Raw genomic sequence first — 26,355 nt, 5'->3', positions numbered from 1 at the left:
TCCAACATTTATTTATTTTTGGGACAGAGAGAGACAGAGCATGAACGGGGGAGGGGCAGAGAGAGAGGGAGACAGGCTCTGAGCCATCAGCCCAGAGCCTGACACGGGGCTGGAACTCACGGACCGCGAGATCGTGACCCGGCTGAAGTCCGACGCTTAACCGACTGCGCCACCCAGGCGCCCCCATACTGGAGTTTTAAATATTTCTTTGTAACATAAAGCAAACTGTTTTTTAAGTTCCTTGAAGGTACAGATTTGTATTTATTTGTTTCTCTATTCTCAGCATTAGAAGAGTGCTGTCATATAGTAGGTTCTTATTAATATTTATGCAGAAATGCTCCACCTAAGGGTGTCAGGAAATATGTGGAAGGCATTTGAAATTTCTTTATATGCATTCAGAGCATGATATATATCATATGAATCCTAGCTTGCTTAAATAATACCACGTTCTAAACAGGCCCTTCTTTGATAATGATTAGGCAAGAAGTTCTGAAATAATCTCTTTTAATTCTCAGGAAATTTAAAATCTAAAATCTTTCATCCATTTTTAGTTCTCTTTTACTTTACCACATTTCCGACTTCCCTCTTTTTTTACACTCCCTATGACTCACCCTATGAATTTTTATTCCATAAAATCACAGAGACTGGAACAACACTTTGAATAAGACTAACATGGACAATCACATTCTTAGTGGAAAACAGAAATGAAGGAAAATTAGAGTTTTGAGAAAGTTGTGGAACCGGGTAGTAAAGAAATGGACCAGAGCGGGGCCAAAGGGAAGCATGGAAAACTGGGGCCAAAGAGTGGGATGAAAATACTGCCCCTCTTATAGCCTGCTCAGTCCGCAGGGTGATCCCCCCACAGAGTCTTGCTATGCTTTCATTCCCAAGAGGAAAAGAGGTGTGATATCTGAGAATATCGAGAAAGTTGTTCGCTGTATTGACAAATCTGGTGTATCAACACTCATGTTCTCTGGCTTTGTTCTACACATTAAAAATAGATTTTGCTGTATTGGCATTCCATCTGCCTCTTTCAAGACTCTGAAATTTTTGAAAAGAAAAGAATATGAGAAAGTGGACTATTAATTTAATAGTCCATGGTTAAAGAGCACATGATTTATTTTTAGCATCCATCTAGACATTTAGTGAAGTGTTCATATTGAGGAAGCCTTATAGTATGGGTTTAAAGGCTGTGAGGATTTCAAATCATGAATTTATCTGTTTGTTGGTATGTATGTGTGTGTATGTGACTATATATATATATATATGTATATATATGTATATACATATATATGAAAGGTAACATAGAGAAACATAAGGCCATAGACTGTATTTGTGTGTGTGTGTGTGTGTGTGTGTATACACACACATATGAGGCATTAGATTTATTTTCCTTCCTTCACTAAGCTTATTTGGTATCACAAAACTGTAATGTAGCTTAATAAAAGAATACATTTTTATTGGAAGGTAAGCAGCACCATACCCCTGGAGGGAAGGAGGCAAAATTAGAGAAATGTTTGTGGACATATTTAAATAGAGTAAGTCTCTAACTTGTTGGAATTTCAGTCTTATTAGCTCAGTGGGTTCAAGAGCTCATACCAACATACAATCCCCACATAATATTTGATATACTTTATGAAAGCAAAAATAAGTTACATAGATGTTAGAGACAAAAAATTCTTTAATTGTTTACCTGAAAACGTTGTATTTAGCCCTAAGATTTTTGTCCCATTTTATCTAATTTTACATCAGTTACATAATGTAAAATCAAGTTTTGTATATCAGACAACTCTGAACAGGGTAAGATATAAGATGTTATACAGATCTATATATTCCTGTAGGTTCAAATTCTTTTCTAATGTTTATTCTTGACACAAAGAGACAGACAGAGTGTGAATGGGGGAGGAGCAGAAAGAGAGGGAGACAGAGGATCTGAAGCAGGCTCTGAGCTGCTCAGCACAGAGCCCGGGCTCAGCACAAGCCCGTGGCTTGAACCCATGAGCCACGATATCATGACCTGAGCCAAAGTTGGACACTCAACTGACTGAGCCACCCAGGCACCCCTATTCCTGTAGGTTTAAAATTAAAATATTTACTTAAAAACTCAAGAACTTGAATTGTCAAACATGATTGGTATGAAATTAGATTTGAAAAATAAAATAAAATTTATGTATTTAATCATTTCTTTACTTATCTATACACTGTTTTATTCCAAAAATGATTTGATTCACAAAAATAAATTTCATCTGAAAAATTGAGGAGGAGATTGCCAAACACCTTATCAATTAACCTTTGTTAAATGTCATTTAGGTTCCAGAAACTTTCATATTTGTCACAATATTTAATCTATTCCACAAACTACTTCAGGACTATTCTCAATATTTAAGAAGACGTTGAAACTCATATACATGAAGTAATTTATTTGCAGATAATGAAAAATAAGTAAATGGCAGATCTTGGGTTCAAGCCAGGTCTTCTGACTCTTTAATGGTTTCCCCAGTACTTTCCATCACTTTCTCTTTGGCTTAGGACCGTGATCAAAGTTATATCCTTCAAACTGTTAAAGGATTAGACATAAGACAAAAATTCCCCAATGAATAAAGTAGAAAACCACAGCTTTAATCCATTACCAAAATGTAACAAGTCTGGGGTAGGAAGAAGAAAGCAAATATTCTACAAATACATGTTGTCCCTGTCTTTAATGATAGATTTGACTGAATGTGAATTGAATTCTAGGAGCTGAATCCCTATCATAAATTATTTTGATTATTCTAAAATAAAGCGTATACACAAGTTGTTATTTATTGGAGAAAAACCTGAAGGCCAAAGTGGTCCCCAAGACCATGTCAGAATTGTTCGTCCCAGTCTCACTTCAACTCCAGAGCAAAACTGTTGTTGAGAACTCACTCTCAGGCACTGTCTCCACGGCATTACATGCGTTTCCCCACTCTTCCCAAGCTCTGAATCCTATCTGAGCACTGCCACTATTACCAGAAAACAGCATATTCTACCTCACTGAGAAATTAGTACCTTTTAGGTGGTTTCCCTTATCCGAAGCTCTTCTGGCTCAGCCACTGGACCCACAGATGGTGGCTTTCCTCACAGAGGAACGTCTGTCCCTCATGTTTTAAAGTTAATTTCTCAGGGGCGCCTGGGTGGCTCAGTCGGTTAAACATCTGACTTCAACTCAGGTCACGATCTCGCGGTCCGTGAGTTCGAGCCGCGCGTCGGGCTCTGGGCTGATGGCTCAGAGCCTGGAGCCTGCTTCCGATTCTGTGTCTCCCTCTCTCTCTGCCCCTCCCCCGTTCATGCTCTGTCTCTCTCTGTCTCAAAAATAAATAAATGTTAAAAAAAATTAAAAAAAAATAAAGTTAATTTCTCGGTGTGTGCAGTCTTTATTTCCTCTGCCCCAACTAGGACCTTGCTCTATCATTTATACTTTCTCTTGACCATTTATTCTTTCATATTTATTCCTTTAGTCTGTATAAGAAAATGTGTGGAATTCAAACGATGCTGTGGGCCATGTGCGGATCACCACCCTCCATGTTCAAGTACCTTTTGGTACCCATTTACCCTTTGTTGTTCCTGTTCAGACTCCATCAGAGTCCCTTTTCTTTACTCTCAAATGCCAGGGCCTCATCTTCAATGACCTTTTATTCTCACTCTACATCTGTAACTCATCCAGTTTAACACTTCAAATTCAAACTATAATTAGTCTTCAATCTAGACTTCTCTACATGTCTACTGCTCTCCATACCTATATATATTCATCTGCGCACAAGATGCCACCAATTGGATACATCAAAGCCCCCAAACCAACATGTCCAGAGTTAATCCTACACATATTTCCACTCTCTGATATGTGCTGCTTCTTTATTCCGAAATGTGGAGGTGGCAGCACGCTACTGGATTTGAAACCAAACACCTGGGAGCATCTGGATTTTACTCCTGTCCCCTTCCTGCTACATCAGAGTCTGCAAGTTCTGAGACAACTACCCTGCCATCATATATTTCATTTCTCCCTCTTCTGATTCCCACGGCCATCAGCTTATCTTAGGCCTCCGTCTTTGTCATTTGTATCACTGTACCATCCTTTTAACTGATCTCATCTTTGTGGTCCTACCAGCCTCATATTTGTCATCCAATGCCCTTAACATTGTATCGCTTTGATCACTGAGCTCCCCAATACGAGATAAGTGTACATGTTCATATTTTACTCTCTTTATCCAGTCATGTCATGTTATAGATATGGCTCTACATGTCCAAATATCACACATTACTGAAAGTCATTGTCATGCAAATAATTCAAACAAATAAGATTTTTGCAAAAACTGACATAAAAAAATTGTGCCAGTGTTAGCAAAATAAGTATATTTTAGCATGAGATAAACTTCTTGATCTCTCTTTTGCTATAAAATCAGCTGAAATTGTCAGTTCTTTTGGTAACAACTAGTTTCTTCAGAATACTAAAGTATGATAATGGTTTTGTGAGACCATTTGCTACCTCAGTAATATAAGTCAACTTTGATTTTTGTTGAACACAGGGCCTTACTAGAAACAAGCCTTCGAAAAAGTTTCTAATTATTTTTTCACCAACAAAATACAGTGAGTTCTACTATAACATGACATATGCATTTTTAAAAATCACCAGACTATCCAAAATTCTGTAATAAAAAGCACAGAGCTGGCTCAGTCAGGTAAGCGTCCGACTTTGGCTCAGCTTATGATCTCATGGTTCACGAGTTTGAGCCCTGTGTTGGGCTCTGTGCTGACAGCTCGGAGCTTGGAGCCTGCTTCAGATTCTGTGTCTCCCTTTCTCTCTGCCCCTTCCCCACTCATGTTCTGTCTCTCTCTCTCTCTCAAAAAAAATAAATCAATATTAAAAATTTTAAAAAGCACACAGCTAATGAGAAAAATAGAGTTAGGGTAATAATACCCAAAAACTTTATCAGTGACAACCAAAAAAAATAGGAACTGAACAAAATTGGTAGTGCAAATTTACCCATGTCAAATTGTTAAGAAATATCCAAATACTACATTAAATATAACAGCTTATCTTGAAAAATCCTGAGGTTTTTGTCTATAAAAAAGTGGCCATCAGAAGTGTAGTGGGTTGTAAATCATCATGAAATGATGGAAGGAAGATTATCTGAAATTGGGTAGAAAGTGGCAACGTCAGATATGGATGGACGTGGCGCCCAACATACACCATGAACTGAGGAAGCCAGACATGTTGGTGATGTGTGCGTGTGTCATTTTGTGCCTTAGTGGCAGGCCTGGCCAAATGGGTTTTTTATATGCACCTAGTGTTTCTCACAGATGAAACTGGGTATAAGCAAATGTAAAATGTGCATTATGCTCAAATTATCACTTAAGATTTTTAAAAATATCATTTATTTACATAATAGGAAGAACCTCTTTGCTGCTTATGTTTACATCTCTGGAGCTCAGTAATGTAGGGCTTTGTTTCCAGAATCAGAAGTAACTAGGTTTCCTCCGTCAAAGCAAGATAGAAATCATCTAAGTTAACTCGGAAAAAAATATTTCAGGATCACACTTGACCAAGTGAAAAAAGATTTCTCCTTAATTTGTAAATAAAAAAATAAGCAGTACTAGAGAGCCCTCCTTGATCATTAGTATTAACTCAGTAAATCATTGAAAGACTCCTCAAGGGTCACTTTCATTCTCTAATTTCACTTTGACTTTGGTAATCATTTTGTTAATGTTTTCTGTTTTTCATTCATCAGTTAGCAAAAATGGTAGCCTTCCTGCATGCAAAATGATAATGTTACTATTACTCTCTTTATTAATGATCTTTAGAACTATATAATAAAAGAAAAATAAGAAACAATCTTGTCTCAAAGCAATGCATTATTTTTTCCCTCAGCATAAGTTATCTTCATGCTCTCTTAAGAATGAGAGTAATAGAATTCTTTACAACAGGAAACTAGTTTCTCTAACATTTATTGCAATCATCTTTATTAAGCACTGTAAATAAGTATTCAAATAAAAACAAACAATAATATTAATATTTATAAATGTTGAAGGTGGTAGAGGAGAAAGAATAAAAGGCATGCTATTTGTGTTCTTTTTCTCTTTTAATAACAAAATCCAGGCTTTACTGTAAGTCACGATTAAGTATGAATAAGCCATTATAAATATAAATATACATTAAAACAAATGAAAATGTAATAATGATACTTTGAATTGGAAACTCACAAATTAATAATTAATATCATTAAGAAATATTTACCTGATTTACAAATATAATCATGTTGGTTTGCAACTATAAGAGTTCCTATGAAACTGGCCCCCAAACGTGGAGGGCAATGTGAGACCAAAGAAAGAAGTAAGCACTCCAGATTGGTAGGTGGTAGTTTTAGTAAGCAAGAGGACTTACAAGGGTGGTCTTGGGTGGCCATGAGGTGAATAGATCACTGCATTTGTTGGCCAAAATCTTAGAAGTTTATAGAGAGAACTTAATGGGGTGCAGACAAGTCCAGATGGTCTTAACAACATGCTACTCTCTCAAGGCTGCATTCTTGAAGCAGCTTCCCCTACAGAGTGGTGGGTGGAGTTTACATTCCAAGCATGGGGGTGGGGAGTGTGGGGGTTTGCAGGGGAGTGGTAAGGAACCCCTAAGTGCCCAGGTTTAGCTTGCAGGTCAACTGGCAGTCATGTCCTCTCAATGACCTCCTTCAACAAATCTAGAGATAATAATTATTGCTTAGATAGCAAATAAAGTTTACTCATTCTTAAATAAAAATCAAGATGCTAATTAAGAAAATATATGAAACTCTTTCTCTCATTAATTAGTGTTTATCATTTCTGACTCTACCTATAATATTATATGGAGATTTATGACTCAGTGCCTATTTTCTTGGCAACAAATCTTTAAAAATCAAACATACACCAAAATATTACTTATTAGCATATGTGCATATATGCTATGAATGTATTAGTAATATATATGTTTGTGTGTGTGCATGTACATGTGTGCATGTGTATTTCTGTATTGCTATGCATGAAAAGGTTTCTTCTGTGATAGGTCCATTGCTCTTGGTTCAGATCCTATCAATAGTGATTTTAGGCAAGCCAAATATTGCTTTAAATGGAGTATTAAAGTATAATGCAGCAATAAAAAACATGAACTCTGGACACTTGAGAGCTCTAATGCCATGGGCAAATTAGGTAGTCCCTCTCTATCTCGTTTTCCTCACGTTAAGATGGGGTTAATAGGAGTTCTTATCTAACAGGCTTTCTATGAGAATTAAAGGAGTTAAGAGTATAGATTGCATAGAAGAGCTCCTGCCATGGATTAAGCTCCATGTGATGGTGACGATGCAACGGATACATTGCATTGGCTCAGTCCCCTCTCTCAAATGGCTCTGTATTGTCTGCATTGACTGTCTAGTCTCGCTTTTCCTAAAGATGGATATACCATTCAACTTGATGTTGTACAATCGTGATACAGTTTTATTTTAAAGCAATTACAGCAAGAAATTGTAAAACAACACAGCTATGCCAATACTGTGAAAATTATTTAAAAAAATTTTTTTAAATGTCTATTTATTTTTGAGACAGAGGCAGAGTGTGAGTGGGGGAGGGGCAGAGAGAGAGGGAGACACAGAATCTGAAACAGGCTCCAGGCTCTGAGCTGTCAGCACAGAGCCCAATGTGGGTTTGAACCCACGAACCGTGAGATCACGACCTGAGCCAAAGTCAGACGCTTAACCAACTGAGCCACCCAGGCGCCCCAAAAATTATTTTAAAATAGACACATTCTGTAGATTAGTTTCTATAGTAGTCAACCAAATAGCAAGAGTTTTGCATTTCTCCCTAATAAACATCTTAATTGAACTTTATGAGTGAGTAATCCCCATTTGCTAGCTAAAGACTGGAGCTATAAAACACCCACAGCCAAAAATCTGTTCATTTACTCCCTCTTTTTCACAAATACCCCTAGGAAGTGATATCCTCTTTCATCTTTAAAAAGACAATGCCTTGCCTGATCTAGCACAGAGGTGTGAAATATTTACCCTCTATTATTCGAAAGTCAGGTACTTAGTTTGATCACAATAAGGACAAGACTCTTCCCTATTATAGTAATAAGGGGATGCATTTTTTTCTATTAGCTAAAACAGCTTTCATTAACAATTTTTAATTAATTTTATAATCTTAAAGCTGAGTACGGAGTGAAAGTAAGTAGGTGGGATGGGAAAATAAAATAAAAATGAAAAGATAGAGGAGAAGAATGAGGCAAGATAAATATAGGTGACACCTGAGTCAAACATCTGGATACAAGTTATAGATTCTCAAAAGAGAATGTTAACGGTGGTGGGGTTAATGATACGTAGAACCTAGAAGAGGAAAGAATCCTACTCAGGAATCCCAGAGTGATATAACTAGGTGGTTCTTGCCTAAAGTCTATCCCATCCAATGTAGAGGTTAAACCATTGGATAGCACTACGGTCATCTGAAGGCTCAACTGGGTGAGGATCTGCTTCCAAACTCACTCATATGCCTTTGGGCAGACTTCAGAAGATCTACTTCCAACTTCACTCATGTGGATCTCTCTATAGGGCTGCTTCATGTCACAGCAGCTGGCTTTTCCCAGTATCCAGTGATCTGACAGAGTAAAAGAGAATCTAAGCACCCAAGATGGAAGCCACGATCTTTGATAATCTGATCTCAGATGTGACATCTGATCACTTCTGCCATATTCTGTGAAGTTAAAATGAGTTATTAAATCTAGTCTATTCTCAAGGGGAGGGCATCACACAAGAACATAAATATTGGGAGGTGGGCATTATCCAAGGCCATTTTAGAGACTACCTTCAACACTGAATTCAATGCTATCAGTCAGGCCAATCCCAAACTTGTGTTCTGGTGGGGCTGGACTCAGTTCTGTCTATAAACTGGTAATGGAATGAAGGAACTCTTAACTACTCTTTAGTTAACAATCCAAAAATTCAATAATTACAGCAAAAAAAGAGTCTTCTCTCTTACAGGTACACACAGAATTCTTTTGTAATGTTTACATTGTGATATCTGATATTTGCTTTAAAATATCTCAATTTTAAAGTATTAAAATTTGAAAGAAATAAGATAGTAAAGGTGAGTTAAGTACTGCTGAATTGGGTTACGGATACTTTAAAAAACATAACTGTACTAACTTATCACATCTAAGAAACATAATAATTTCTTAGAATAATGTAACACTCAGGAAATATTAAAAGTTCCCAGTTTAGGGGCGCCTGGGTGGCGCAGTCGGTTAAGCGTCCGACTTCAGCCAGGTCACGATCTCGTGGTCCGTGAGTTCGAGCCCCGCGTTGGGCTCTGGGCTGATGGCTCAGAGCCTGGAGCCTGTTTCCGATTCTGTGTCTCCCTCTCTCTCTGCCCCTCCCCCGTTCATGCTCTGTCTCTCTCTGTCCCAAAAATAAATAAACGTTGAAAAAAAAAAATTAAAAAAAAAAAAAAAAGTTCCCAGTTTAACTCCAAAATATCTTTTTTTGCAGTTGGTTTATTTATCCAGAATCCAAGTAGGGATCCACCTAATTGATTTAGCTGACTTTATGCTTACAGTATCCTTTATGCTTCTCTACCTCTCTGTGTCCTGTAAATTGCTTTTTATGTCTAGAGGCTTGATTGGATTCAGGTTCAATTCTTTTGGCAAGAATCCTTCATAGGTGACTTTGTGTACTTATTCTGTGACATCAGGAGATGTATAATGATATTAAATTGATCATTTCATTCAGGTGTTGTCAGCTTGAACAATCCATTGTAAAATTTCCAGTCTTTCAACTAATTCCTTTGGCACTGTGATAATTTCCCACATGAATTCTTTCCTTCCTGGCTGCAAAATAATGATATTCTAATTAGTTAATTCCTTTGGCATTTGTAAGTTAAAATTCTTCCATAGAGTGCACATTTTTTTTTTTTCTGGGGCTCCTAAAAAAATGGCTCTGTTGGTTGAGTGTCTGATTTTGGCTCAGGTCATGACCTCACGGTTTGTGAGTTCGAGTTCCGCATTGGGCTCACCGCTGTCAGAGTAGAGTCTGATTCAGATCCTCTGTCCTCTTTCTGCCCCTCCCTGGCTCATACTGTCTCTAAAAAAAAAATAATAATAATAATACATTTTTTCTCGTCTTCTATTAGGTTTTCCTAAAATACAATTCATACAGAAAAGGTAAGATAAATGATTCTTTACTTTTGCTGATGAGTTTTTCTAATAAGTTATTACTTTAAGAATCTCTGAAATTAATCCATGAGGGATTTTTGTTTGCTTGTTTTGCTATAGATATAGACATAGACATAGATAGAGATAGAGATAGAGATAGAGATAGATATGTATAATATGTATATGGATATATATATATATATATATATATATATATATATAGAACACACACTATGCTTCAATCCATTGCTCTGATTATTATAAGCCTTAAATTTTATACAGTCATCTGTGGCCTTATATATCTCATTTGGTCTTATTACTATCTAAGATATTACATACTTTACCTATAGATGTTCTTAGCTTTCGTCTATGCTAGAATAAGATTCTTTATAGTGGAATTTTATTTGTTTTGCTTACTTCAGTATTTCAGATCTTAGAAGAGTTGCTGTTACATAGTGAGTGTTCAATAAATATTTGTTGAAAATGAATCAGACTATGCAGTCCCTTGCTAAGCCTGTGTGCACACGCGTGTGTGTTTGTGTGCTGAAAGAGAAAGAGATAGAGATAGCCCACTAACATTTAAGCACAAGATTTGGAAGGGGGTGAGGGGATGGCAAAATAGATGAAGGGGAGTGGGAGGTACAGGCCTCCAGTTACGGAATGAATTAATCACAGGGATGAAAGGCACAGTATAGAGAATACAGTCAATGCTATTGCAACAGTGCTGTATGGTGACAGATGGTAGCCACACTTGTGGTGAGCAGGGCACAGCCTATAGAGTTGTGGAATCACTATGTTGTACACCTGAAACGAACATAATGTGGGTCAACAATACAATTAAAAAAAAAAGATTTGGAACCAACAAAGAAATGACTGAAGAACGAAAATCAGACAAACTAATTTTCAAAAATTTCAACGAAAATGTGTTTTAAGAGGAAGAAAGGCAATGGACTACTAGTTTAAAATATTTCTCAGAAGTTTCCTAAGATAAGAACAAAGGCTTACTTAATTTGGCAGCACGTTCCCAACGCAATCTGGGTCTTCAGAGCCTTTCTACTCTGTATCTACACTCACTTCCTTGGCAACCTCACCCAAATCTTAAACACCATATTTATGCAGATGTCTCTCAAATTTATATCTTTATAAATACCTGATATCCAGACTGATATATCTAACTGACACAACCAACACAACATCTCTACCTACATGTCCAATAAACATCTCGACAATTGTAAAATTGTATATCTATTCTCCCCACAACTCTGAGGTCTGCTTTACAGGAAAGCCTATCCTTCTAATTAATCAAGCCATAATTTCTTGAAATATTCCTTGATCCCTCTCTTACTATAGCAGCTGGAAGACAGATGGGCAGAATTTATCGAGATAAAGATATCTACTGTAATAGGATTTCATGAAAAAAGAGTCTAGGTTCTGGAAGGAAGATCCTATTGTGCCTGGTCACTTCTCTAACACATGGGATGAACGTAGAAAGAGATTCAGGGAAATAGTGACCCTTTCCATTGCCCATTAGGATCCTGAAAGCTACTTAGAAATCCAGATGCTGGGGTTCCAACCCCAGACCTATTTATTTAAAAAAGTCTTTAAATATTTTTGATATATATATATATATATATGGATTGAGAATCACTGGTTTAACTACTTACCAGTTGATATGAAACATCTCTTCACCTTCCTCTGTTGCCAGAATCTCTCTCAAACACCGTCCTCATGATGTTACTCTTTTTTAAGTTTTATTTTATTTTATTTTATTTTATTTTATTTTATTTCATTTCATTTCATTTCATTTCATTTCACTACTCTCTACACCCAATGTGGAGCTTAGACTCACAACCCCAAGATCAAGAGTTGCATGTTCTTACAACTGAGACACAGCCAGGAGCCCCATGATGTCACTCCTGAAAGTGACAGTCAATACTGTCTTTGAGTGGCCCTTTTTTGGCAGTGAGGAGGCTAGTTCAGAGTAGTGGTATTCACAATTTTTATTCATATAGTTTCTAAATGATTTTGAAAAATGAAATGCCCCCTCATATTTTTAAGATGACAATTATAAGTTTTATTTATATATGTAAATAGTTGCAAAAGATATAATTTTTGATGATTTAAAAACTTACACATTCTGTGACGAAAGTCATTCAATGATCTAACATCGAAAGTAGCTTTTAATGACAGGCTGATGGCTAAATTAGTTCTCCTTCTTGTTGAAAACAAAGATTGCAAACCAATGTGTCTTAAGCATTAATGATATGCATAGGAATCACCCGGGGATCTTGAAATTCACCCAATAGAGCCTGAGGTTTTGCATTTTGAAGAAGCTCCAAGTGGCACCTTTGTCCAAAGACCACATTCAGGAGTTGTCAGTCTACGAATCTTCTGATGGTCAGAGGCTTCGTTTTCTGTCTTTCACAAATGTAGTTTCACACACTGACTTTAATATTTTGAATTGTCCTTTTGTTTAGTGCTCTGAAGTTTTGTTTACCTTGAGGTATACCTTGTATACCTTGATATACCCTGATGAGATTCAAGGTGGGTTTGAGATACCCCTTTCTTGTGGAAAGTAAGAGAAGAACAACTGTGAAGTGATACATTCATCACAGGTGTATTTCCAGCTGGATACAGTTTAGGATGGGGTACATAAAGAAACTGAAGATCTGGAAATTGATTTCTTTAAAAGTCTCCATGCCTATATACTTCTTAGAAAATGTCTATGTAGTCCAGGTATACAGTTAGCCCTACTCATGTAACAGATGTTGATCTGATGCTTGATGAATGAAAACGTGTAGATTTCAAATTATTTCAGGAATTTCTTGCTTAATTTTTGTCCACAAAAATGTGCAGAGTAAATTTATTTATGTCTCAATATTTTCTAAATAAACAAAGCCATATTTACTACCTTCTAGATAAAATTTCCAAGAGAACCTTTGCCAATGGCATACATACTTAATTTGAAATTTAATGCTGCTTAAATGAAAATTCCAAAACAGATGTTGGACAAATTTGCTCAACTAATGAAATGTGACTCCCATCTTGGCAGTCACTGAACTAAGGTAGCCTTTGGATAATGCTTTTTGGGCCTCAAGAATGATTTTTTTTTTCCTAAGAGAAACAATGTAAAATAAATAGCGTCAAGAAAGTAAAGAAATAATATAAATTAGTATCATTTCTCAATCAGGAAAAATGACTATCACATATGAAGAATGTGATATAGTAACCACATGGATTTTTTAAGACATGGATCTTTCAGAGTATGGAAAAAGAATGAAATGTGTTACTTATTCTGTTTCTGAGCTTTTCTGCTATTAAAAGCCTCTTTATTATTTCTTTAACAATCTGTGGGAAGTTAAGAATGAACTGCAAAGTCAATAATTTTTATAGAGAATGCTATTTTGTAAGACTGTAGCTGTGGTTCCTCTTTCCAGGTTCAATACTTTAAAAACCATGCAAAACCGCATAAATACAAAATGATGCTATAGCATTTCCAATTTTCATGTGAATTATTTATTTTTAGGTACTCTGATTCACCACACTTTGTCAAGTTTGATTTGTTTGACAAAATCCCTTTACTAAGTACCTTCTATGTTGAAAGCATTGGTCCAGGGTTTGTAAGGATCAAAGAGTCATACCCTATGATCTTCCCTCACAGAAAATCTAGCTCAACTGGGAGTCACAGACATGTATGCACTGTGAGTAACAAAGTAGTAGATGCAGAAGGGCATGTACTCTTGGCTCTGAGGCAGGTTACCGAATGAAGCTAGAAGACGGCAGATGTTTTGTGTTACTGCTGAAATTGAGGCACACTGCTGTAGAAAACTGAAACTGTTCAATCTCTTTCTCGAGTGACGAAATCTCTCTGGGCTGGTGAAGCAATGCATTCTCTTTTATTGGACACCTAAAATTAGTGATTAAATATAATTTGTCTCACTAATTGACTCAGTAGGCCTCTCATCTGAAAGAAGAACAACTATATCTCTTCCATTCATTAGAAATGACTCTTGCACTGGGGAAAATAAGATTCATTGTTTGAACGCAACAGAAAATCCTTTCCTTTTCATCTGAGTGACATTTGTAGGAATGATTTGACTTATGGTTTTGCAGAAATTACATTTTCTGATTTTACTTGTGCTCCTCCGTCTGAAGTTATAAGAGATACTAACTTTTCATAGTGTTCTAAATTCAGCGTAAATGGTTTGATTGTGAACTGTTAAAATTGCTTATAGCCATTTAACTATTACTGATGAGAATATAAAACTAAACGAAAAATCTCACTCAGAACACAGAATTTTCCATTTGGAAAGTGGCTGCTGCATTAGCAAGCTGTATAAGTGTGGAATGCAAAGCCATAACATTTCCACCATAGCTAGTTGCTACTATCAAGGTGAAAGGCCAATGATGCAGTAACCACCCAGTTGATTAGTCTCAGAATGGTTGAAAACAGTATTTTGTGACTACTCTTATGCATTCTATTGTTTGCAACCAAAAAGAAAGCAATTGCTGCTGTAAAACACAGTCACATAACCCGGTAGGTCGCTATAAACTACGGGAAGGACAAATGTGTTTGGATCAGGTGTTGTAGCCCTGTGGAATGAGACTTGGCCATCCAATTGAAGAAGGTTATTGAAATTGAATGGGAAGTGGCTTCATGTTGTAAATACCCTTTACCAATTATGGATGTTTACCTGAGAAATCAACAGACATACCTGCTGTTTTATTACACCATTCCCTCTTAAATTGCTTTTAGTGCCTATCTAGTCCGACGGAAAAGAAAACGAAAATGTGAAAGCATTCCAGTTTAGCCTTTAATTTTAAAGCTGCCAACTGACAACCAATAAGTGGCTTATGTGTTAGCTAATTAACATAAATGTTGAATTCTACATGTCTCTTCTTCTCTTGAAATTTGTATGTGTTATTGTTTACAGTGTTACATCAGGAGTGCAAAAACAAAGTCCTGGTAATGTTTCTTTGATAAATCTACCTTTGATGGGCTTTAGATTTACCAAAAGAGCTACAGCTGAAACTTGATGCAAAATGTATTGGAATACAATTTCTATTTCTCCCATTTATTTTGGCTCTCTGATAAACAGGTTAAAATAACTTGGTCTTCTTTTCTTTTTTTTTTTTTTTTTAACATAAAAAGTAGTTATTCAATCAATGTTTGGTCTAGACTTTTTTTTTTTAATTTATTTTTCTATAACTTATTTAGAGACTGGAAACTATATACTTTTGAATTTTATTGCCATTGGAGAGGATTTCTTCTCCAGCACAATTTCATTAACAGAACCGGTTGAGTTGATGTAACCTTGGTGTTCACTTCAAGTATCAGCTGTTAGGTTTGCTGTCCCTGCCCCACACAAATGTTCTGTACTTCCAGCTGGAGGCCTGCCCTGTCCCTTCTGTACCACCACCTGTACAATTCAGAAGATGGTACCCCTGAGTAAGCAGGTGTTGTGGGAGATGAGAGAATACTAAATTCTTTGGAAGAAAACTCAATTAGCTGGGTAAGGAGAATAGTACAAGAAAATTGTAAGCATAATTTATAACTGTCAAAAAAGTTCCCTCTTTTATGTCAATAAAATAAATTCATAAGGAATTTATAAGAGCGAGTTTATGTAAGGTATTTATAGGTCAGAGATTTTTAGATTTCTTATTTGTCTATCTTAACTATTTACCTTTTAATAATCAATTGCCATTAATTTAATGGCTGACTGATTTGCAAATATAATACATAAAGGGAATTACCTTGAAGAGTTATGAATTGCCAGGTATAGAAAAAGTACTTGACTGGTCTTTGGACAAAACTGATAGAATCAATTAAAAATTAAGCAATTATAATAGCATTAATGTTTACATGACATTCTGTCTATTTAAAGTTAACTAAAATAGAAACATTATTGTTATTATTGATATGAGCATTCCACGGTTCCTTTCTGGGAATGTCAAAGAGCAGAAGAAATTTTTCAAGATGTAGTAAAACTATTTTTGAAGTCAATGTAAGAATATAAAAGGAAACAAATAATAAATCCCAAGATAATTTTTAGTGACCACAATCATTTGTATTATGATGTTTTCTTTTCTCTTTTTTTAAAATAAAACTACTTTATGAGTCATCAGATTTATTCTATAATGAGTTTGACCAGTTCAATTCTTGAGATAGGGTCCTACAAAGGGGAGGAGTACACATTCAGAGTCTATATAAATTGAAAATAGCTAAATGGGATTTATTCAGCTGCTGTGTTAAAAATAATATAGAGATTTCAGAAAAGATTAGATTCTTCCATAGTAATGAAGTCACATTATACTAAAGAAATAAATAAGATAATCCTAAATATAATTTTGACTAATTAATTTGTGGGTTTGCTATTCATAGAAAAATGCTATTCATGGAAAAATCCTTAAAAGTGAGATTTTCAAATCTACTCAATACCTTACTTTCAGTAATCTATTTGGGGTTCTCCACCTTGACCAATGGAAAGAAATTTAATTTAATGTTTATACTCTCATAGGTATGGACCAAATAGCACAACTTGACACATAGTAGATATTTACTTAGTTGGTGATTGAATGAATAAATGAATTTTTGAGCCAAAGTTTAAAACTGGAATTTTTGTGACAGTTCTTATATTAGCTTTTACAAAGGTGCAGGATATATTGGTTTGCATATATATAAAGTAAATTTTATACTTACTTGATTCCTTGAACAGTTTCCAGAGGATTCTTTTTTTTTTAGAGCAAGTTTTACTAAACTATTCCAACAAATCTTTATCAGTGTCATCAAGTCAAAGGAATAACACAATTTTGCTTTAATGAAATTGTATCCCCAAATAAATTAACATACAGAATTAAAAACATCTGGTATTTCATTAACTATGAGTAAAATTTTTATTAGATGGAATTTGAAGGTAGGATAATATTTCTGTTCTTATGAGTTAGAATATTCTTGTCCTCCTAAGATGGGTAAGATACAAGGTAAAATGTTATCTTGCATAATGGTAATTTTATTATATGATGAAAATATTTCTTCCAGTAATACTACTTTTTGTGGAGGAAGATATAACATTTGATGGTTATTTCATTTCAAAAGTTTGGAATGTTTTAAGCAGATTCAAGAGTTGTGTAGCCGGACCACCTAGGTGGCTTCGTCGGTTAAGCTCCCACTTTAGCTCAGATCATGAATCGTGATTCAAGAGTTCAAGCCCTGCATCAGGGTCTGTGCTGACAGCTCAGAGCCTGGAGCCTGCTTCAGATTCTGTGTCTCCCTCATTCTCTGCCCCTCTCCTGCTCACACTCTGTCTCTCTCTCTTTCTCAAAAATAAATAAAAAACATTTAAAAAAATTAAAAAAAAAGAGTTGGGTAGCCAAGTGCAGCATAACCTCAGGTGTTTTGAAGAAATAGCTTTACTCATTAAATTATTACTCCTCTGAAAATAATATGAACAAGCTAGTTTCATACAAAGGATCCAAGCTGCTGACTTTTCTAGCAATGTCAAATGAAATTTTCCCCACACTTGTGATTCCAGCCTTAGCATTACTATCAATGATAAGAGATTTCACGTATTTTTTCCTCACCTGAGAAAGTTTGAGGTTAGGGGCACCTGGGTGGCTTAATCGGTTGAGCGTCCAACATCAGCTCAGGTCATGATCTCACAGTTCCTGAGTTCAAGCCCTGCATCAGGCTTGCTGATGTCAGCTCAGAGCCTCCTTTCGATCCTCTGTCCTCCTCTCTCTCTGCCCCTCCCTCGCTCATGCTGTCTCTCAAAAATAAATCAATATTAAAAAAAAGAAAGAAATTTTGAGGTTATTCAAGAAAATAGAAACATCTGATTTCTGTCCTTTATCCTAAGTCATTTGTGTTGTTCCCTAAACAGCGCCCAGTCCTCACAAATACCTTTAACATCTGAATGGCTGCTTACTAAGTTGTTCTACAGAGCCACCAAATGGTCTTGCTCTTTTACATTAAAAAGTTAACAAATTAAATGTTGGCATTGAGGAGCATTACTAGCAGAGCCCCACTGAGCAGACACTCAGGTGGCAGATATTATCAGCAGTGCTCAAGCATTACTTGTCACAATTTTAATTCCTCTAAATGAACAGCCTGAGCATGAAATATAAATGACTAAAAATTAAATTTAAGGCATAGTATTTTGCTTCAAGACTAATTGAAGAACCCGAAGGTATAGTAATGATTAAAACTGGATCATGGCATCACGGGACAATGACATTTTATGGTATTTCTAGAAATTGAATTCAAAAGCTCTGTGGAGTTAGGGAAAAGACCTCTAAAAGTAGACGATGACCTTCTACATCAAATATACATATACACACACCAGCAATTGTTTGATGAATTATTCACCACAGTACCAAAGTGCACTATACATTTTAAATAGAATAGCTGAACCCCTAGTTCTTAATATTAGCATACCCACTCACAGAAGTGCAATACTGTATTGTTGAGTGATGTTTGGATTGTAGTATTGATTGCAGCCTTTTTCTCAAATATCATGATAGGTGCCCTTCTCAAATTTCACAAACAAATCTATGTTGATTATTGATTTCATTTAGTAAATTTTGAAAGACTGATATTTTTAAAGCTATTTCAAATCCTTTGTAGACTTGAGAGGTTTGAAAAATAAGTATTCATGTTAATGTAAACCATGATTTTTTGGTCAAATATTTATATTAAATATTTAGAAGTGTACACTATAGACGTTATTAGTGATTTTTAAGTGCACCCTTCCAGAAGATTAAATGTTATTTGGATGGGAGAAAAAAAGGCATTGAGCAAATATAATTGAATTACTGTTTTGTAAAATTATGTTTTACAATTTAGAGACAACAAATTTCCCAAACGACAATTTTAAAACTGTACCATACTTTTCATTTGATTGCTTAGGTTATAATTATTATATATCTTGTCATCTGTCAGTTCACCTTATCCGTTTCCCTCCTGGCTGCCATGTTCTCTTTCTCTACTATTTTACCCTCAGATGAGTCAGGATTACTGGTTTCTTGTATGTATTCATAGAACACTTACTCGTGGGTGGAAGTTGAAAGTTTTACTTCTCAGGGAATTTATACCAGTCTTTGCACTATGACAACATCCAAGGATTTGGAATATGTTTTTCTAAAGACAGTCATGGGCATCGAATTTTTTAACTTCAGCACTATTAGAGAGAGTAAAAATTAAGAGGAACGTAATTGGTATGTCTCCCTTTATAAGATTTTGGTTAATTTGTTTAATTTCTCTGGATCTTAGTATGTAAGTGTATGAGTGAGTTGGCTGAAAGTAGTAGGAGCAATTAAACTATCTTATTCAGGTAGAAAATTATGTGATTTTGAGGCCTGGCTTTATTGATTGATTGATCTTTTTATCTTTTGTCATTTTGCCCATCTCTCCCACCTCTACTCTGGCAACCACCAATTTGTTCTCTGTAACTGTGAGCCTGTTTTTGTCATTGTTGTTGGTCAGTTGGTTGGTTGGTTTTGTTTTGTTTTGTTTTGTTTGTTTTAGATTCCACATATAAGAGATCTTACAGTATTTGTCTTTCTCTGTCTCATTTCACTTAGCATAATGACTTCAAGGTCCATTCATGTTGTCATAAATATGCATTCCAGACCACAATTTCTTTACCGATTCATCCATTGATGGACACTTAAGTTGTTTCTGTATGTTGACTATTGTAAAAAATGCTGCGATGAACGTGAGGGTGTATATATTTTTTGTAGTTAATGTTTTCATTTTCTTCGGCTAAATACCCAGAGTGGGATTACTGGATCACATGGTAGTTCTAATTTTAATTTTTTTGAAAAATATCCATAGAGTTTTCTATAATGGCTGCACCAGTTCACATTCCCACAAACAGTGCACTAGGGTCTCCATGCTGCACATCCTCACCAACACTCGTGATTTCTTGTCTTTTTATTTTTTTAAGGATTCAAATGTACTTTATTTCTTCAATCATGCTTTATTTATTTATTTATTTATTTATAATGAGAGAGAGTAAGAGAGAGTGGGGGAGGGGCAGAGAGTGACAGAGAGAGAGAGAGAGAGAGAGAGAGAGAGAGAGAGAGAGAATATACCAAGAAGGCTCTGTGCTGTCAGTACAGAGCCCAATGTAGGGCTCGATCCCACAAACCATGAGATCACAATCTGAACTGAAATGAAGAGTCAGTTGCTTAACCAACTGAGCCACCCAGGCATCCCAGTATGCTGTATTTTAATGGGTGAACAGTGCTTTTATCCCTTATGAGATGGTTTTAAAACAATTCAGTATTATATCAGCTGGGCTGATCTCTCCATTCCTTTGGGGTGACTCTGCTAACAGGAGACACGTTCCATTCTATTCCAATTTATGTTGCTGTATGTGCCCATACAGCAACCATACAGCAACACAGAAAGTGGCTCCACCAGCTAATATAGCATCACAATATTTGTCATGGAAATCAGGTGTCCATTTCTGGTTGCTCTGCTTTGCTATAGTTTGCTGAATGCTTTGAACTCCTAGAGACAACTTAGAAGACGTAGAGCCCTGGGAAACATGCTGAAACTGAAGACAGAACTGTGGCAACTGCAGCTGCAGGTTTGCAACAACTCTGTGCCAAGTGCCTGTCTTTTTGATAATAGCTATTCTAACAGGTATGAAGTAGTATCTCATTGTGGTTTTGATTTGCATTTCTCTGATGATTAATGATGCTGAGCATCTTTTCATGTGCGTCTTGGCCATCTGTATGTCTTCTTTGGAAAAATGTCTATTTCAATTCTCTGCCCATTTTTTAATAAAACTGTTTTTTTGCGATTGAGTCCTATGAGTTCTTTATATATCTTGGATACCAGCCTCTTATCGGATATATGATTTACAAATATTTCCTCTCACTCAGTAGGTTACCATTTCATTTTGTTAATGGTTTTCTTTGCTATGCAAAAGCTTTTTACTTTGATATAATCTCACTTGTTTATTTTTGCTTTTGTTGCTTTTGATTTTGGAGTCATATCCAGAATTGTTGCAATTAATTTGTAAACCCTAACTTTAACCCTAAGAATCATTAGTTATAACTTATAATTACTTCTACCAAATTGGCATACAAAAATCTAATTTTTTTACATGTCCACTTAGAACAAAATATTTCTAGCATTGATGATGAACTAGGAATTTTAGTCAGATTGGCATGAGTTTTATAATGCAGTATCACTATGAAAAAATAACTGATAAAATTGATTTATCAAAAGGAATTCTATTTTTTAAATTTATAAGGTTGAAATCATTCTATTTTCCTGATCGGAGCCACAGAAACCATTTAGATTAGCTACATTCTCAGCCCCACGGCTAAGTCGGCAGGATCAGTGTTCTCTCCTGCTATTCCCTATCTGTGTCGTTTAGGTACTTACTACCAATAAACTGTGACCCAAAAGATGGAACTCTTCCTCCTTGGACCAACCAAGTCTCTCTTGCATCTCAAATAGAATGACAGTTGGGTGTCCAGGCTTACTTCATTATAAGGAATGAGAATTTCTAGAGAAAGAACTAATTTACTTACCCATTTCAGCAAGGAATGTGGCTTCAAGCATAATTTTATGGTTAGAAGGCGACACATATCAGATCCCACTTTAGCCTCTTCAGTTTTTCTCAGGGATGAACAGTCACGTCTCAGACTGCAGCACTCCTGAAGGGCTCTTCCTGCACCGAGAGTTGGTTAGAAGGTGAACTTTCCTCGCCTTTGACTCTCACACACTGGCAGATAAATTCCTACCTCCTAGAAAGTGCTCTCTATCCTTTCCATTTCTGGCTGAGAGGAATTTTCTGAGTGGCATTCTGGTGGTATCTGAAAGAGTGCAGTTCTTCCCGTCTAGGCATCGGATGTAACTTCTGTTTTCAAGAGGAATGATCACTCCCTGTAGTTTATTACATCACTCTCTCATCATTCTTGATTCCTAGCATGCAGAGAAAGGTTATTTTTCCCCTGCCTCTCCAACATTTTGGTTCCAGTTTATATCCTTGATTTGTTAACGTTAAAAAAAGTGTTTATTTATTTTGAGAGAGAGAGCGTGCGGGCCAGTAGGGGGAGGGCCACAAAGAGAGGAGAGAGCCTGTCAGCGCAGAGCCTGACACGGGGCTTGATTTCAAAAATCGGGAGATCACGACCTGAGCCAATATTAAGAGTACTTATTTGACTTACTGAGCAACCCAAGTGCCCCTATATCCTTGGTTTTTTATCAAGACTGAAATCTTTGCAATAATCTCCAGTAGTTTTTCCTGGCCTAATGTGGCTAATTCAACCACTTTGAATGATCCCTAGATTATCAAATCTTAGGTAATTTTCTCAACTCATCACGCAAATTAGTTGAGCCCTCTAAGATTTCTTCTGAATTATTAAGAGATTTGACTTTTACATTTGCCTTCTGACTGCTCAGACTCTGAACTGTCATGTTGTTCTTGCACCTATCTTTTGTAAGGGGGAAAAGAGAAAAAGGTTCTGAAGCAGTCTTAAGAAATGTCTATGAATTCAAGGCTATCTTTTTTTTTTAATGTTTATGCTGCATGCATCAGCAGTTCATTTATTTTTATTATACAGATATAAAATAATTATTTTTTTGTATTTTTTTTTGCTTGTTTGTTTTTATTTATTATCAAGTTAGCTAACACAGTGTAGTCTTGACTTCAGGAGTAGATTCCAGTGATTCATCTCTAACATACAACAACCAATGCTCATGCCAACAAGTGTCCTTCTTAATGTTCAACAACCATTTTTCCAACCCCTATTAACCCTCAGTTTGTTCTCTGTATTTAAACATTTCTTACAGTTTGCCTCCTTCTCTGTTTTTATCTTATTATTCCTACCCTTCCCCTGTGATCATTTGTTAAGTTTCTCAAATTCCACATTGGGGGAAATCATGTGATATCTGTCTTTCTCTGACTGACTTATTTCACTTAGCATAATACCCTCTAGTTCAACCCGTGTTGTTGAAAATGGCAAGATTTCATTCTTTTTCATCGTTGAGTAGTATTCCATAGTATACATATACCACATCTTCTTTATCTATTCATTAGTTGGTGGACATTTAGGCTTTTTCCATAATTTGGCTATTGTTGAAAGTGCTGCCATAAACATTGGGGTGCATGTGTCCCTTTGAATAAGCACTCCTGTATCCTTCAGATAAATTCCTGGGTCACAAGGTAATTCTATTTTTAATTTTTTCAGGAACCTCCACACTGTTTTCCAAAGTGGCCGCACCAGTTTGCATTCCCACCAATAGTTCAGGAGGGTTCCCCTTTCCCCATATCCTCACCAATATCTGTTGTTTCTTAAATTGTTAATTTTAGCCACTCTGACCAGTGTGAGGTGGTATCTCAGTGTAGTTTTAATTTGTATTTCCCTGATGATGAGCAATGTTGAACATCTCTTTATGTGTCTGTTTCATGTGTCTATTCTTGTGTCTACTCACGTCTTCAGCCCATTTCTTCACTGGATTATTTGTTTTTAAAGGTGTTGAGTTTGGTAAATTCTTTATAAATTTTGGATACTAACCGTTTATCCAATATGGAATTTGCAACTATCTTCTCCCAATCTGTTGGTTGCTTTTTAGTCTTGTTGACTGTTTCCTTGGCTGCGCAGAAGCTTTTTATCTTGATGACGTTCCAATAATTCATTTTTGCTTTTATCTCACTTGCCTTCAGAGACATGTCAAGAAGTTGCTGTGGCCGAGGTCGAAGAGGTTGGTGCCTGTTTTTTCCTGTAGGAGTTTGATGGTTTCCTGTCTCATATTTAGATAAGTGGCCCAGTTTCATTCTTTTGCATGTTGCTGTTCAGTTCTCCCAGCACCATTTGCTAAAGAGACTATCTTTTTGCGAGTGGTTAAACTTTGCAAAATGCCTAGGTATTATCCTACTGAAGATGTGCCTCGGAAGCTGTTGAGCCACGGCAAAAAACCTTTCAGTCAGCCTGTGAGGAAACTGCGAGCTAGCGTCACTCCTGGGACCATTTTGATCATCCTCACTGGGCTCCACAGAGGCAAGAGAGTGGTTTTCCTGAAGCAACTGAGCAGTTGCTTGCTACTTGTGACTGGACCTCTGTCCCTTAATCGAGTTCCTCTGCGTAGAACACACCAGAAATTTGTCATTGCCACCTCCACCAAAATTGATATCAGCAATGTGAAAATCCCCAAACACCTCACTGATGCTTACTTTAAGAAGAAGAAGCTGCGTAAGCCCAGACACCAGGAAGGTGAGATCTTCGACACGGAGAAAGAGAAATATGAGATTACAGAGCAGTGAAAGGTTGATCAGAAAGCTGTGGACTCGCAAATTCTGCCAAAAATCAAAGCCGTTCCTCAGCTTCAGGGCTACCTCCGCTCTGTGTTTGCTCTCACGAATGGAGTTTACCCTCACAAATTGGTGTTCTAAATTTCTTACAAAGAACCTAATTAAATAACAGATCCATCTCAAAAAAAAAAAAAAAAAAAAAGATGTGCCTCTTTTTTCCACTGGATACTTTTTCATGCTTTCTCAAAGATTAGTTGGCCATATATTTTTGGCTCCATTTCTGGGTTCTCTATTCTATTCCATTGGTCTGTGTGTCTGTTTTTGTGCCAATACCATACTATCTTGATGATTACAGCTTTGTAATACGTGCTAAAGTCCTAGATTGTGGGGCCTCCAGCTTTGGTTTTCTTTTTCAACATTATTTTGTCTATTCAGGGTCTTTTGTGGCTCCAAACAGATTTTGGGATCGTTTGTCCTGGTTCTGTGAAGAATGTTGGTGCTATTTTGATTCGGATTGCATTGAATGTATAGATTGCTTTGGGTAGTATCAAAATTTTAACAATATTTGTTCTTCCAATCCATGAGCATGGATGGTTTTCCATTTCTTTGTGTCTTCTTCAATTTCTTTCATAAGCTTTCTATATTTTTCAGTGTAAAGATATTTTACCTCTTTGGTTAGGTTTATTCTTAGGTATTTTATGTTTTTTGATGCAATTGTAAATGGGATCAATTCCCTGATATCTCTTTCTGCTGCTTCACTATTGGTGTATGTGACTGATTTCTGTACATTGATTTTATATTCTGTGACTTTGCTGAATTCATGTATCAGCTCTAGCAATTTTTTTGTGGAGTCTTTTGGATTTTCCATGTAGAGTATCAGGTCATCTGTGAAGAGTGGGAGTTTGACTTCTTTGCCAATTTGGGTGCCTTTTATTTTGTTTTGTTTTCTGATTTCTGAACCTAAGACTTCCAATACTATATTAAACAACAGTGGTGAGAGTGACATGCCTGTTGTCTTCCTGATCTCAAGGGAAAGCTCTCAGTTTTTCACCATTGAGGAAAATATTAGTGGTGGGCCTTCAATATATGGGCTATTGTGACATTAAGGTATGTTTCTTCTATCCTAACTTTCTTGAGGGTTTTTATTAAGAAAGGATGCTGTATTTTGTCAAATGCTTTTTCTGCATCTATTGATAGGATCATATGGTTCTTATCCTTTCTTCTATTAGTGTGATGTATCACATTGTTTGATTTGAAAATATTGAATCAGTAAAGGAATGAATCCCACTTGATAATGGTGAATAATTCTTCTAATGTACTGTTGAATTCAATTTGTTGGTATTTTGTTGAGAATTTTTGTGTCCAGTTTCATCAGGGATATTGGCCTGTAATTCTTCTTTTTAGTGGCGTCTTTGTCTGGTTTGGGAACCAAGGTAATGCTGGCTTCATAGAATGAGTCTGGAAGCTTTCCTTCTGTTTCTATTTTTTGGAACAGTTTGAGAAGAACAGGTATTAACTCTGTTTTAAATATCTAGTAGAATTCCCCTGGAAAGCCATCTGGCCTAGGACTCTTATTTGTTGGAAGATTTTTGATTACTGATTCAATTTCTTCCCTGGTTATGGGTCTGTTCAAATTTTCCATTTCTTCCTATGTGAGTTTTGGTAGTGTGTCAGTGTCTAGGAATTTATCCATTTCTTCCAAATTGTCCAATTTGTTGGCATATAATTTTCATAGTATTTTTTAAAAATTATTTGTATTTCTGTGATGTTAGTTGTGATCTCTCCTCTTTCATTTGTGATTTTATCTCTTGGGTCCTCTCTTTTATATTTTTGAAGTATAGCTAGGGGGTTTTCAATTTTGTTTTTCCAAAAACCAGTTCTTAGATTCATTGATCTGTTCTACTG

The 26,355-nt window shown here is 36.1% G+C and overlaps 1 protein-coding gene and 1 long non-coding RNA gene across 2 annotated transcripts in view; one reads left to right on the top strand and one right to left on the bottom strand.

Annotated features, from left to right (window-relative positions):
• The window catches only part of LOC115512264, a 112,948-nt gene extending 90,953 nt beyond the window's left edge, over positions 1–21,995 (bottom strand). The window contains exon 1 of the long non-coding RNA XR_003968353.1: positions 21,728–21,995. This is a non-coding gene — a long non-coding RNA (uncharacterized LOC115512264). The remainder of the gene's footprint in view (positions 1–21,727) is intronic.
• Positions 21,996–24,035: 2,040 nt separating this feature from the next.
• Positions 24,036–24,629, top strand: LOC115512263 (60S ribosomal protein L6-like). Its single transcript, XM_032592903.1, is given in 1 exon segment — positions 24,036–24,629. A coding segment is annotated over 1 exon segment (534 nt). The 5' UTR covers positions 24,036–24,057; the 3' UTR covers positions 24,592–24,629.
• The last annotated feature ends 1,726 nt before the right edge of the window (positions 24,630–26,355 follow it).

Source organism: Lynx canadensis, chromosome B1, assembly GCF_007474595.2.
Source record: "Lynx canadensis isolate LIC74 chromosome B1, mLynCan4.pri.v2, whole genome shotgun sequence".
NCBI classification, from domain to species: domain Eukaryota; kingdom Metazoa; phylum Chordata; class Mammalia; order Carnivora; family Felidae; genus Lynx; species Lynx canadensis.
Note: the sequence above shows the minus strand (reverse complement) of the source record. Positions and strands in the feature narration are given on the sequence as shown.